This window comes from Cryptotermes secundus, unplaced genomic scaffold (assembly GCF_002891405.2).
Source record: "Cryptotermes secundus unplaced genomic scaffold, Csec_1.0 scaffold277, whole genome shotgun sequence".
Classification (NCBI taxonomy): Eukaryota; Metazoa; Arthropoda; class Insecta; order Blattodea; family Kalotermitidae; genus Cryptotermes; species Cryptotermes secundus.
In genome coordinates, this window is record NW_019720164.1 from 426,506 (window position 1) to 442,434 (window position 15,929).

At 39.6% G+C, this 15,929-nt stretch overlaps 1 protein-coding gene across 5 annotated transcripts in view; it reads right to left on the bottom strand.

Annotated features, from left to right (window-relative positions):
• The window catches only part of LOC111867085 (rho GTPase-activating protein 190), a 42,374-nt gene continuing 26,445 nt past the window's right edge, over positions 1-15,929 (bottom strand). For all 5 annotated transcript variants that reach the window (XM_023856615.2, XM_023856582.2, XM_023856590.2 and 2 more), the window contains 10 exons: positions 13,912-14,064; positions 13,560-13,674; positions 11,341-11,464; positions 10,874-11,075; positions 9,524-9,697; positions 7,360-7,611; positions 4,084-4,262; positions 2,336-2,522; positions 1,073-1,281; positions 1-978 (listed from right to left, as the gene is read on the bottom strand). In XM_023856615.2, coding sequence (XP_023712383.1) covers positions 944-978; positions 1,073-1,281; positions 2,336-2,522; positions 4,084-4,262; positions 7,360-7,611; positions 9,524-9,697; positions 10,874-11,075; positions 11,341-11,464; positions 13,560-13,674; positions 13,912-14,064 — 1,630 coding nt within the window. In that variant the 3' untranslated portion in view covers positions 1-943. The remainder of the gene's footprint in view (positions 979-1,072; positions 1,282-2,335; positions 2,523-4,083; positions 4,263-7,359; positions 7,612-9,523; positions 9,698-10,873; positions 11,076-11,340; positions 11,465-13,559; positions 13,675-13,911; positions 14,065-15,929) is intronic.

Consider the following 15,929-nt stretch of genomic DNA (forward strand, 5'->3'; position numbering starts at 1 on the left):
TATTTATATCTACAACGGATGTCACGACGTTCGTTACAACAGATGCATTTTGTGCACTCGTGTGGCCCCAGCCTAAAGCAGCAAAGATTCTACAGCATCCAAAGGAGTTGACTTGGGGAAGATATAATAATGGTTGTGTGCACCTATGCTATTTGCAGGATAAGACATTTCTACAAACATTTACATTATTTTAGCACGGCTCTTTTTTATTCCATCTAGTGTTGGGATGAGAACACATTCCTCTAAATTCTATACTGTTGGCAATTTTTGGCCATAACCAGCTAACACATACTGTGTACACTAATGCTACAGCCAGGACTGTCAATAATTTAATTTTGTGTGCATTACTGCATCAGTAAGAGTTTATGTGTAACAGTACCTGGTTCTGTGCAAAACATTCATTAGCACCCACCTCAATGTGTAATTCCTGACTCTTAAACACCACTTAAATACAGCACACTTCTGATAATCCCAGCTAAACCCCACACTTCTGTGAAGTGTAAGAAACACTGAACTTATATAAATCTAGTAACTGAACGGAAATACAAAAATCTGTCTCACTAATAAAACGATACTCTTCTGAACCCTAATTTTTATGTACATCATACACATCTTAAATAAACTTACTGGTTATGACTATTTCTACTCAGATCATAGCAAAGGTGTATCAAAGACCTCATATATTTAATACAAACTGTAGGACAAAAATGTCCAAGCATTAGAGTATGAAAACTGGGGTAATCAATGGCATGAAGAATACTTGAGAATATTTAAAAGGGGCCCTATTCATATGGCTTCTTTTGTGGGACTAGCATAAAGATTTAATCAGCAGAGCTTCCCAGGTTCATCCTAAGTTAGGTCTCCATGAATAACAGCAAGCAAGCAGTCATTCAAATTTAACTGCTCCCAGAATATATTTGGTTGCTCTTCAATACCCTCTTCCTTAATTCCTGATCCGCCTTCTGCGTCCTCTCTTTACTGTCAAAACAAACCAATGCAGTCAGTATTAAAGCTGTGTATCACAGTAAAGTAGAAGTAATTCCATTTGACATTCTACATTTATAATATTTACCATGGTGCAACCTGTCATTGATTTTTATTTCATTTTGTTTGACTAGTGGTTCACTATTGTCATCACCATTGAGTTCCACATCAGAGTAGATGTAACTCTCATCACTAGAGCTGGTTAGCCTGTCTTCAGGAATTGTTGCTGTTAGCAGTTCTGTCATGTCATCCAAAAGGCCATCATTTGGCTGGATCTCATAAATTTCTGATCCACTCCTAGAATACATTAATTCAATACAAGTAAAGGATGAAATTGCAGTATAATGAAAATGATGTGAACCAAGGCCTTACTACTAATAAATACCGTTATGGAAGCAATATATGTTACCTTTTCTGTGGTTCTATAGATTTGTGATTAACATTTATGAGTAGAGAAGAATTATTTTCAGACATCCACTGTCTAGATCAGAAACACATAACACATTTAGGGGGCTGTGCCTACCTCCCTTGCAAGTAACAGGAAAGATACCTATTCTGTGAGGTCCATTAGATAGAGCTAGGCTTTATCACTGAGCTGAGACAAATGGCAAGAGGCAAGCTGATTTCAAATTTAATTTGGGAAAGACCCCCCTATTCAATATAAAATGCACTGTGCCTTTATGCATACTGCTGACCTGATTCCAAGGCCATTGAGAAATAGTTACCAAATGCATGGCATATATGATTTATGCAACCAAAAGCTTTCTGCGACCACATACCTTCAGAGATTTTGTTCTATTGCAAAACATGTCTTATAATAACTTTAGACCACTCATCACACAAGTATTCAAAGCACCTGACATTGCTGCTGCGCATAACAAAGTTCTAATTGGACTATGTATGTTTTATTATCACTTGCAACACTGCTAAACGTGTTAATGTCACAAATTTCCTGTCAATATACCACCATTTATCAATTTCATCATTGATCTTTTGTGTAGGAGCCATGTTGCTATTTTACATTACCCTACAAAAGAACGTATCCAATAATACTGAATTATATTTAAAATCTATCATCATATAAAACTGAAAGAGCCTACACTAAATGGCACTAGAATTGTTCATACCTCACAAATTTTCATGGCTACTTGTCAGTAGCATGAAGGACGGATGGTCTTCAACTGCATGACATTCATACAGAGTTTCACAAAAATCGGCCAGTCAGTGGATATAATCTGATGTCTATAACTGAAACATGGGGGAGATGAACATGCACTTCGCAAATAGGGTTATAAAGGAACATAGTTCTATCCTCATCACCCTGAAAAGAGAAACATTCTCAAGTTCTTACCCTTCATTTGATCCTGGTTTAATATGATAACTTTCATGTCTTGGAGGTGGCCGTGGTTGTCGTGGAGGCATTTCCAGTGTACTCTCACCAGAAGTATTAAAACTAATAGGCTCTTCCATGTGAAACGCTTGCTCTATTTCTGGTTTTTTCTCCCACACTTCTTTGAAGAAAGGTGTGTAAAATGCAGCTACAACAACAAATAAGTTGCATACTAATATAATAAATAAAGAAAATAAATATATTGTCATGCATTCAAGTGACAATAGATGGGTTTTGGATTTATGATTGGATTTACTGGACTCTTCTGATACAGTGCATGACTACACTTTACAATTTCTCTCTCTCTCTCTCTCTCTCATACACTCTCTCTCTCTCTCCTGTGTCCACAGTCATGTCTTCATTAGCCGTTGTTTGGTAGCTGCGTCAATGGCAGACATTCCCTATCCTCAGGGTTCCCAAATAATTCCTGGGCTCAGCTACAAATTTCTCACAGCAACAGCTCTCAATGACTGAACCTCAGCAGTTCTCTAACACAATCACTACCTGACTGACTGAGTTACTCAACAACTCAACTCAACTGCCTGACTGAACTCACTCCTCACTAACTGTCTTCCTTATAATATCTCAGCATGGACTGCATGGAAAATGTTCCTCTGTTGATGTTTACAAGCTGTTGCATATAATGGCTGTTGTCTAGTCATTTTTCATGGTCTTTGCCTAGCAACGGGTCTCCTTGCCACCATATATTCTTCTGCAGCAGTGTGAAATGTAATGTTCTCCATATTCAGTAGTAAATGGATGAGTAAAACTTATGACCAAAATGACAACAGAGATGACACACATTTTTGCCATTTTCATCATTTACTCTTTCTAATCAGTGCTGCTGGCAGTCACCTTTTAAAACATAAAAAGTTTCCTTGTGAAATAACACCTTCTCATATTATCAACAGGCAGTTAAATATTACTGTACTTATCAACTACCATCACTATAAAACAAGTAAATTTTAAAATTTTGCAGCATGATTAAAAAAATGAGAATTATAATGCTTGGTCTGGACTGCAATGAGTGCATGCTCTGTTCAAGGAATGCAAAGTATGGCTAATAAGAGTTAAGTTACACAAAATTTTCCATACCTTTCTTCTGTCTGATGGCACAACTGAACATAATGGCTTCTGATTTTGCTATTGGTTAAAGTTGAAATGGGCATAACAGAAACTGAATTACATGCCAAAAATTCTACACTTTTTATATATGAACCAAGAAACATTTTAGAATAATGCTTCAAAGAGAACCACACCACAACAAATATTTTTGGTGCCACAATACTCAGAGAATTTGATGAACTTTGGATTAAATACATTTACCATGATTGTTGTCCATGTTTTAATTAATAGTGTGGTCAAATATTAAACAATGTCTGTAAATAAAGAAATCATTACACATCAGACATGTTAATGCCTTTAATTTTCTTAGTGGGGGCGGAGTCAAACTGGGTCCACTCGGCACAGTGGCCACTGATTGGCTTATTGTAGCCTGCCCCAGGTGATTATGATGGAGAATTTGGTGAAATGAAGATTGACAGGGGAAACCGAAGTACTCGGAGAAAACCCGCCCCAGCGCCACTTTGTCCACCACAAATCCCACTTGACCAGACCCAGGATCGAACCCAGGCTGCAGCAGTGGGAAGCCAGCAAGTAACTGCTTGAGCTATGGCGCGGCCATGTTAATGCTTGCTCACTGCACTTACTTTTCTGCTGAGCTGATGATACAGATGTCATGAAATGTGCTTTCAAACGATCTGCTGTGGCATTTCCTTCTGTTATAAGAAGGTGACTCAAGTCATTGCTGAAGAAAGCATTTGCACCTCCTGCATCTGTCACTGCTAGCACTTGGATTGGTAAATTAGGAATGTTCATCGAAAATGCACTGAAAAATAATCATATAAAACAAGAGTCACTCTCAGAAACCAAATACTGGATACTCAGTCACTCATTTAGCCCAGAAATTCCCTCCCTTTTATGGAACCTGAAGGTTCATTACAGTGTTGCAGTGCTCACAGACCTTAATCTATATTCTTCCCTTAATGTGACAGACAAACTTCCATACCATTACTGTGGAGGGGTCATTGCTCTGTATCCGTTTTACTTGGGAAAAGTCATTTACACCTCTTTCACTCTACTAATCATTTATGCACCTTCAACTTCACTAAAAAACTTCTTACAGTCAAGTTGTTATTGGGCAGTAATAAAGTCATGGGTAGCAACAGGACAACTCAATGGTTTTCAATAATACTGTGATGTGCTGCCTGAAAGCCAGACTACAAGATGTCCATCACTAGTCAACGGCTAGCAATTCCTAGGCAGCAAAGCCTAGGAAATCGTTGTCCCAGAAATGAAAGTCTAAGAGTAGGGTTTCCACCTTACAAATGAATTGTTTGAGGCAGACATATATTCCCATGTTCGTTGCATAGCAGCGGGTGAAATTAACCCGTCGACAAGGTGTTCCCTATTCAGTCCAAGTGCAAGATATAACATACCAGTTTGTATTCGGCAAGGGACCAGTAGAGTTCATATCCGACAAGGGACCAAGGACAGTTGAGCTCCAAGCAGAGCAGAAGACACTTCACCAAGATTAACGGTGCAAGTAATTGTAACAGTGAAGAGGAAACGTCTGATGATGTTATAAGTTGAGAATAATTGTATTTATGATTGTAAAAAGTGATAGTTCCTTTTGTGGTCTAGTGGTCAGAGTTCCTGCCTACAGATCCGGAGGTCCAGGTTCGATTCCCGGCGCTACCAAATTTTCTGAGAAGTAGTGGGTCTGGAACGGGATCCACTCAGCCTCATGAGGATAATTGAGGAGCTATTTCAAGGAAATAGCAGCTCCGGTCTAGAAAACCGATATTAACAGCTGTGGTGATCCATTACGCTGACCACGTGACACCCTCTATCCTCTAAAGTTGGCAGTAACTTTGCCGACAAGTGACGGTCGCTCGGTTGGTATAGTTTGCTTGTGGACTCGAGCCATGGAGGTTAGTTTTATACTTTAAAAAGCAATGGTCCAATAAACGTCTTTGTCAAATCCGAAACCCACATAATTCCTTGTTGTGCTGCCTAGCAAAGATGCGACAATACCATGACACTGTAGGGATATTCATAGATATCCTCACATGCTTAAAATCTGGTATATTGGTATGTTGCTTCACCAATACACTGAGCAAGATGAACAAGCTAGCTGTATTCCTCCTGCTGTTATTTGAAGTTAAACATCATGACACTATAAGATATGGCATTCCAAAGTTCACATTCTTCCTGATCTCTCACAGCCATAAGATTTACTGACATGGAGTAGCGAACAGTATCTGATTTCCAGTGATACAGTACTTAGTAAATCTTATAGTATCTTCTCACTCAGTCAACCTAGAAGTTCCTTGTAAATTATTCTGTGGAACTATTACTACATATGTAATTCTAAAATAAAATTTATGGGTATTAATTTGTATCTAGTCTGAGCTGTCAACTCACACAGAGTAAGTGGAAGCACAACCACTATGCAAGCCTGTTTACCACTTCTCTATAACCAACACTGGCCTGTTGATCTTGTGTAAATGAAGGCTGCAAAGTGTGCATGACAGAGATGTGGATTCACAGCTCCTATTCATACCTATTGAGGCCTTACTAAACACGTATGGAAAAATTAAAATCCCTGTGCCATTCAATGAGTGCCACCACACAATGCAAAAGGTGATATGGTGTGCTGTAAGCACACAAAAAATTACTCACTTCAGAATTTTAGAATGTGTCACAAAATTTACATATATGCTGCAAGGAATGATTGACAGCCCTATGTGCCAGCTGCCCTTTACCCCCAAGAATATTCCAACATTCCTGGTACTCATTTCTGTTAGAGGTTGAGTCGACCACAGGGTCATAGTGCAGCTGGAAGGATTAGGTCAACTGAAAAAATCCAATGGCCTCATCAGGACTTGAACCTGCGACCTTCCGGCTTGTAGCATAGTGCCTCAACCGGCTACTCTACAGCATGCCCCTATTACTCTACCTACAAGAAAATAAATATAGGAGTATTATAATAATACTAAAATATGATCATGAGATCATTATTTGCTTTATGTTGTGATGATTCTTTTGGTTTAGATATTCATTTAATGCAGTTACTGGTTGATATCTAAGGAGCTGGGATAGTGCAGTCAGTATGGTGACTGGCTATGGGCTGGACAACTGAGGGGTCTGAGTTTGAGTCCTGGTAGGGTCAAGAATTTTCTTTTCTCCACATTGTCGAGACAGGCTCTGGGGCCCACCCAACCTATCAACTCGGTACCAGGGGTTCTTTTCTTGAGGGGTAAAGCAACCAGGGCGTGATGCTGACCACTCACCTCCAACTAGTGCTGGTGTCAAGAAAACATGGATCTATACATCCACTCCTACATCTTCATGGCATAATGATTAATTAGTAAAACAGAGGGGCAATTTTACTTTTACCTTCACTGGTTGATATCTGTGAGAATCTACATCCAAATTGACATGATATACTTCTGAATGGTAAAAGATAAAGTTGTCTCTGTGCTTAACTAATTAAGCACTACAAAATGAAGGCATATGGGGAAGTGGGTGAATACTATCCTTAATATAAACTAGGAAGAATAATCAGAAATCTTATTTCATTCAGAACTCATGGGGTGCCAATAGCCTTTGATCACATTCTAGGAACTGCTCATGAATACTGAACATCTGATGATTCTGTGATAAAACAGCAAAGTGGGTTGCATGGGTAACCTCCTAGCAGTGAAAAAATATTATTTGTTTCATTCTATAAAATTAAATGCAAATCAAATTCCACTTGAACAAGTTCTCATTATCTGTAGCTTTCATTTGATAACAAGTGTCCTTAATGTTATTACAGAATTATTCTTTACCACAATGAAGTAGGCCTCCATTAAGTATGGTATGAAACATTTAATTTTACAATATTGCAGTGCATTCTCTACTCAAGGCAACACACTTACTTCAGGGTGGCGAGTGATGCTCTTCTCTTGGCTGAATATACTAATATGAATCCATGCACCAATTCTTCTCGGAAAGCGTTGGCACCATGGAATGATGAAATGATCACTTCTACCTTCCTTTTTGAGTCATCAAGGAATGTTTCTAGGATGATACTGCGGTCTCCACTCAAAAAGCAACACTGATGACTTAGTAAAGGACCCAAAACATTTTCTACAGAATATGGGTCCCCACAGAACATGCACATAATAATCCTGCAATAAAACAGAATACTGTAATGTATTCAGTGACAAGACATGGGATTTGGATTGGTAACTGGGTTTACTGGACTCTTACAAACCATAAATGCATTAATTATAACTGTTTCACTAATATACACACATCAGAATTCACTATGGCACACACCAAGTCTTCTCTATCTTCACTAGTAGTCACCAGGTAACAGCTCCCACAACAATGTAGATTTCTCAGCTTCCATGTTTCATGGCTCCAGTCTTCGCTGGCTGGCAACTGTATTTCATCTCATGACCATAACTCCTGGCCATTGACTCCTACCCATGTCTGACCACCACTGGCTACCACTCACTATCACCAGCTAGCATGCATTTCTGGCTCAGAACTATGAGATTTGGTCCCCAGAATATAGCCTCGGCACGGAATGCACAGAAAACACTGCCTCCAACAGTTCTTGTAATGTCATGTACGTATGTTGCCAAGCAGACATCTTTACTGAGCAATTCCCTAGCAATGGCCGTCTCCTCTGGCTCCACAATTCTGGCTTTGAGCGGAAATGTCACAATATCTTGGTAGGTATGGTGGTGCCTGGATTACTGAGTTAGTAATGTGACTGCTATGGGGTTATGTCCAACATTCAATTTCCGGCATTGGGAAGAGATTTTTCTTGAGACGTTCAAACTTCTGACTAACTATGGGGCAACCCAACCTTTCATTTATTGGTCAAAAACTGGTCAGCTGGGGTATGAAGTTGACCATGCCCCTCCATTTCACATAACTTTATTTCCACTCACTATATACACCTCTATGGCATTGCGCTTTTTTTCTTTCATGGGATGTGATGAGATTAGTCCACTTGATATGTCAGCCACTAATAGGCCTATGGCATGGTGCTTAGGTACAGCATAACTTCTATAGTTTACAGACATGATGATACACAGCAATTTATGGCATGACCATCTTCACCACCAACTACACAGTTTGGATTCTACTAATGTTCCAGCTCCCAGATACAAAGAACATATAAAATCTATTTCGAAACTGAAATAGGGAGCACTTGATAGCATTCCAGATTTAAATGAATATAGCTTAGGCCAATTCATTACTGGCATCAGGGAGTAGGAATAAAAACACACAGATTTGTAATTATTATTGCATATAAACAGAAAAATATAATGCATCCAGCACTTCAAACTTTAAATAAATGTAATAAAATTATTAATATTAACATAAATGTGAAAAGCACTTTCTCTACACATGTAAATTTTTGTCTTAGTGTACTTTTTAAGATGGTTATTTGGCAATTTTTTTCTTAGTATACTTTTTAAGTTGGTTACAATATTATATTTAAGCATCCTGTTGCACTCTATACGATAAATGATATGAACTCCGTCCCAAGTGCAAACAATATATTATATATCCTTGATCTTGCTCTCCTTTACACTACATGTTTCGGTCTCAAACGGCTATCATCAGGTGTGCAGCGCAGTGTAACAGCAACATGAGTGTATACACCTGATGATAGCCGTTTGAGGCTGAAATATGTAGTGTAAAGGAGAGCAAGATCAAGGACATATAATATATTGTTTGCACTTGGGACGGAGTTCATATCATTTAAGTTGATTATTTAACAACTCTCTTTGGATCAAGACTACACAGTATCAAGCCTGGTGGCCTGTCAGTCTCTGCAGAATTAAAAACAATATTCTCATTCAGTCTTTGACTGAAAGGTTGTTTAGATCTCTTCAATTTATTTTCCACTTCAGTTCTGGGATCTGTTCTGTCTGGCTTCAATTTAAAAATACTAACTTTTATAAAATTTAAATTTTGCAATGGCTAAGATCTATTGATGGTGGCCAGTAAAGCCTTTTAGATGATATACAGCAGGAAATCAGAATCCTTTCCTTGGATGAGCCATGTAAAAGATCTCACCTGATATCTGGTTCAGAGCATTCCAAAATTGACTGATACACATTAAGAAAAACAGCCCGATGATGAATACTTTGAATGAGCTGTCCCATTGCTTCAGCTATCAAGGGTGGTGTGAATCGCTGCCCAGGAGCTATGATATCTTCCAGTGAAACATCAATGAAGGGACACTGTAAACTAAGTATCATTTTGTAAAAACAAGATATTGCATCTACCATTATCACTTATTGTCACACTTTTTTTCAGTCAGAAAATTAGAGTGTAACTATTATACAGCAAACTCCTCAATTTGTGCGCCATACATTGTAAATATGTGGTGCAATCCTATATAAGTTACCATCCATATATGGCCAGTTTAAATTCTTTTTCAGTTTTATGTATGTTTCAGGTGATCAAATGGCAGCAATTGGAAAAGTGGTCAAAAAGTTGATCAGATGCATGACATACATGGTGAAACATACCAGTGCCATACTGAATAAAAAAGTCGAACATACCTAATAAGTTACTTCAAGTTACCTCATGTTCAAAAATTATAAAATAATCAGTGATCAATTATTAAAACTAAGAATGTACAAAAATAATTCTGCACTGATGCATTGCTCAACATCCAGTATGCAGTATAAGTTTCATAAACTACTTATAAAAAATCAAAAGGCATCATATTCTGGTTGTTAACTGCTGGTCTGATACCTGGATTTTTCTTTGGCTTATAGATATACGAAAATACATGGCACTAAATAACACACTGAAGTATTTCATTCAAAACTGAGTTTTAAATTACTTGATTTGAACATTACACATAACTAATGAAGATGCAGGAACAGCACAATTGGCACGGCAACTGGCTACATGCTGGACAAGCAAGGGGGTTGGAGTTTGATTCCTGATAGGGTCAAAAATGTTCTCTCATCATCCAGACTGACTCTGGGGCCCACACAGCCTCCTATCCAATGTACACCAGGGGGTCTTTCCTCGGGTGTAAAGCTGCCTGGGCATGAAGCTGACCACTTACCTCCAATTAGCGCTGAGGTCAAGAAAATGTGGATCTATACATCCACTCCCCCATAAGTCTTCAGGGTGTAGTGCTTAAATAGTTAAGCACAGGGATAACTTTACCCTTTTTACCTTTACATAACTAATGAATAAACTTTGAAATAAAAAGGCATTGTAAGGATTTTTTCTCACTTAAGCATTACAGTTTTGTATCATTTTGTGAACTAATCAGACCATTTCAATCCCAAGGAATTCCCACTGTGTTCTTTATCTGCATGTGATGTATATTTTTTCATGGGGTATTAAATGTAACTTTTATAAAAGATTATCCCTCTTCAGCCGAGATACATCATTATATACCTGTCAGACAAACTCTGCCCCTCCTCACGAAGCCTCAGTATCTCACTTTCATCGACAGATGGATCAGGAAGAAACAAGATCACAATTGGCAACCCTTGGAAAGGCAATCTGTCATCCTGTTCCAAATTGGACAGCAATGTTTTCTCAAGACTATCTCTCACATACTCAAATGTTTCTGGATTTGAATATACACAAAAGCAGCCTGTGAATAAATCAAAAAGAAAACATCAACTTTTGTGAAACAAACAACTAATTCTTATAAAATGAAAAAGAATCCAATTGGTGACATCTGCTTTATGATTTTAATGTAGTTCCTACATTCCTGTTCAGTTTGTGTACTTTCCTATCCATCCTGAACAAAGAAAATGTAAAGACTTCTTATCTCATTTCATTGCTATCAGCAACTGGTCTCACATGACTGTCCAATTTCCAGTCTTGTTGTATCATCAAGAACAATATCCACTCACCATTTGGCAAAAAGTCTGTCCCTTTAAATGAATTTTCTGGTAAACTGACATCTCCATCAATGATTCTATAGTCAAGAGTATATAGATGACAATCTAATTCATATTCATCTTCATCACACTGAACCTGAAAATGCAATTTATAACATTTATCTTCAGAAAGAAAAGCTTCTTACTTGTTCCCAGTAACCTGCAAAGCTAAATTAGTTCTACGTCAACACCAGGCCTGCCTGGATCTGATGATCCCTCATGTCAGCACTCAGCACTGTCCACCATCAATGGCAATGGCTGACAGCCACATGTTGGTCAAGCATGGCACTGTTCTGCTTGCAAGTTCTGTTCCACTATCACAGTGTACCTGGTTGTATCCTGGTGTGTACTTCAACCACTTGACCTTATTGTTGCACATATCACCATATTATATTATAATGAAGATTGACAGCAGCACTACATCCTTCTGCCCACACTGCGATTTGCTACATCACATGAAGACGGACAGGGATCATCAAATCCTGGTAAGACTACACTGAGGTGACAGGTGAGTTATAATAGAACAGAATGTTTATGAATATCACACTGTTATCCGGAATATTGTAAAGGTAGTAAGCGATTAGGAAAGGGGACCTAAAAAAAACGGAATTTGTTTCTAGAAGCTTGTAGTACAGGCTTCCACCACTAGGCGGCTGTTTGCAGCATCTTCCTAAAGTTTTCGTTAGTGTTTGGTGAATTTTTTCCAAGTGACTTTTTTATTATTCGTCAATTTTTAATGGCTGATTCACACGAATGTGCTGCTGTGAACTTTTGCTTCCTTTTGGGAAAAACAGCAACAGACACGGTTGTTATGCTACAGACAGCCTACAAGGAAGCCACCATGAGTAAAACACAAATTTACAAATGATTCTCCCATTTCAAACGTGGTGAAATGTTAACTGATGATCAACCTCAAAGTGGATGTCCTTCGACCGCCCGAACTGATGAAAACATGACAAAAATTTGTCAAATCATTCTAGAAGACTGCTGGAGTTATTATTTGGAAGTTCTGAAAAGGTTGTGTAACAGTTTAAGGAGAAAACATCCCGATTTGTGGTGAGGTGAATGGTTCTTTCATCATGACAACGTGCCTGGCCACACAGCGCTCGGTGTGCAGTGATTTTTGACCAAAAATGGCATGACACCCTTGCCCCCCCAGTACTCATCAGATCTTGGCCCGCGCAACTTCTTTTTATTTCCTCAGATGAAAAGAGACCTCAAGGGAAAACGTTTTGCACATGTTGAAGACATAAAGAAAAAGAAAAATGACAAAGCACTAAAAGGCATCACCAGCGATGAATTCAAAAAATATTTGAGCAATGGAAAAAACTTTTGGACAAGTGCACTGAATCAAATGGAGAGTACTTTGAAGGGGATTAAAGTTTTGTTATGTAAAAATAAATACAGAATCTTTTTATAAATAAATTCTGTTTTTTTGGGGTTCCCCCTTGTACATGTAGTAGTGTCCTCCTTGAGAAGCTAAGAGTTGCTCAGCTACTCAAGAAATTCCAGGCTGTTATAAGGAACCGAAAGGTTCATTACCATGACCAAAGGAACCTCCACTGGTCTCCATTATGAGCTAGATGAATCCAGCTAAGTACTAAGAGGGTAGTAACACCAAATCCAACTTGGTTGTAATACAGGCCATTTAAGAATCAATGATATCCGATCATCCTATTGTTTCAGCCTTGTTGTAGGAGGAGAAATTAACACTTTTACTCTCAATAAATCTGCTACTGACTTACCTCCAGTCCTGCCACTTTCAGCAGTAAACTAACAGTTTGCAAGTAGTCACTATAGGATTCTGACGATGGTGTATAACACACTGATATGTTGGGATTTTGGACTTTATCCATCGTCCTGGTTTTTAAGATAACAAATAAAAACACGACGTTTCGGAAACTGGATCTGTTTCCGTCCTCAGGTGAAGGANCAGTTTGCAGTATTCTGCAGTAAAAAAATGAACTATGTACATCCATAAAACCATAGAAGTTAGCTACATGGATCACCTAGCAACAGAGAAAAGCTATGTGCTTGAAGTGCCTTTTTGACGAGAAATATTTTGACTTGTCCAATCTAGGTCAAATATGACTGGACAAAGTACTGGTAAATGAAAATCAAACATAAAGAAGCAACATGTTAAGTAATGGATTGTGCTGGTGGGAATGAAATATGGTTAAACGCATACATACCCGAATTTCACTCGCCAATTCCTCTGCCAAACCATCAATTCCTAAAATAACTAAATTCAACTGATTATTGTCAGAATTTAATCGCCACTGACTGCTATGATTCCATGAAGAAGGCCTGAAAAGAATATAAGGAGTAATATGATGTTACTTGCAAAGCTTCATTTGAGTGGCAGACAGAGAAATGGTACACTGGATAAAATTCATTATTTGAGTCCTTTATTAAAATTTATTCACTAAATTCTGGTACAAGACTAGGAATTACAGATTTCCTTCTCAGTGTTTTGTCCCAAATTTCTGAAGTTTGCTCAATCATCATGTCTATAAAGACTAACAGCATTCAATATCAACATACCTGTGAGCCCTTGTGCGTAGTATTCGTTCAATAAGTGCATCCATGCAGTTAGGAAAGGCTGGGCAATGTTCTCTTATTGGACAATGAACAAATCCCAAATGTTGAAACAGCATCAGTTTTCTATCCTGGTCTATTCGATCTAACGCCTTGTACCTGAAAAACAAACAGGATACAGCATGGCAAAATAAACTCATACAATTATAATATTCATCCTTCATTTTCTTACCACAAAAATGGCGGCCCGGGTTTGATCCCAGGGTAACTGTGGCATTCTTATGTCACATGTTACAGGTGGTAATGATGCCATCCTTGGTGAAGTTGGCCAAGCCACGGCTGTGTCTTTGGTGGGGACGTATCATGGACCAGGGATGCATTGGGACACAGCTTTGGGACACCTACTCGTGGTCCAGCCAGGCAACAACAGTCTTGGGGGTCTGGATCAGTATGACCTTCCAGCGCTGGCGGCCAAGCTCCCATGAAGGGCAATGGCTTTATGACCAGAGCCTCCCATGCGGCAGCATGACTCTTGGGTGTCTCTATGATGTACCCAGGATGAATGCAGAAGAGCACTCCTATGGGGGTACCTTTGGCTATTTGAGTTGTCTCCCTAGAGTATCGATAAGGTGCCACAAGCCTTCGGGCTCAACCCTCTAAAACGGTTTGACCAACCCATGTGGAGGGGTGGGAATGGGGGAGCTCATAAGCAACCACCAGGGGCGACCTTCTAGTGTAGGATGCCCTGGTCGCAACCTCATGACTAACTGGTGTCGCACTCCCATTTATCATCTGGGAATACCCTCTCCCCCCAAACAGGCACTCTTGGTTCTGGAGGCTTGTGAGGGTTGCATTTACTACAGGAACAAACCACCTGAGCCAAGGTGTGAGGCATCGTGCTGAGGGCTGCATGGCACTGGGGTGGTAATTAGCCAGTGTCTTGAATGATTCCCTCAGGGCACCAGGCAGGAACCCGTTGTATTTATGCCTTCCACCCGTATGAGACGCTGTGGGTGGTGACCTTTAAAATCCCCATAACTCGTGGACCAAAATGAATAAAGGAACCAAATTAACAACTGGTCATAAAGACCTTAAACTGAAGAGGGACCCCCCTACAAAGGGATCCCTAAGAGAAATGCTTCAGCAGGGGACTGGAAGCTCTGGTGAACCATTAAGGGGCCCAGTTGCAACCAGCGAACCTGATTGTGAAATTTCAGCCAAAGGCAGGGACAAACCAGTGGTTCAAAACCTGCCAGAGGTAAAACCAAAACTACTCTCCTGGGGGTCAGTAGCACTGACACACCACTGCAGGGAGCTAGTACTTCTAACACACTTGCAGCAGGAGAAGGACTGGGACACCTAGTCTCTGGAGTAGGTGAACCGTGCAACGGTTCTTCTCCGTGAAGTTCCTTGGAGTCCCACCCCCCGAAACGCCAGGATGCGAGCCGTTCCTCCTTCTTTCTACTTAAAGTCTTAGCTGACGTCAGGTCAGCTGACCTTGTCCCCCCCCCCCTCCTGGACGCAGTGCGAGGTTTCCTGTATAGTAAAACGAATGTATCGTCCTCTCTCTCCCCGTTGACTTCGGAAAGGTAACATCGCTGCGTCCAAATTTAGTTTCATTATGTTGAATTGATCTTGTCAATTCGGTTTCGGCCCGCAGCAGTGTCTGAAGGGGAAAGAGTGCCCTCACTACGTGATCAAGCCTGGATCAAGTCGTGAGGTAAAACTTTGTGTTGTAATTCAGGAAACGCAAGTAGGTGACTTACTGTTTGAGATGGTTTCCTTTCAATTATGAACGCTGCGTGGCGTAAGATAATTTGGTTTTGTTGTAGGTTGTGTAAAACAGCAGATCGCCCCTCAGGTGTGTTTGTAACCTGTTTATGTTTCCTTGTGCCCTCAAGGCTTGCGTAAGTACATGTTTGTACTGGAGAAGTTGAATGACGCCATGAGGCGAGCCTGACTTGAGTTCTGAGCGGCTAGGCACAGTGTAGCTTTGTATTAATTATTATCACATGTTCTGACCA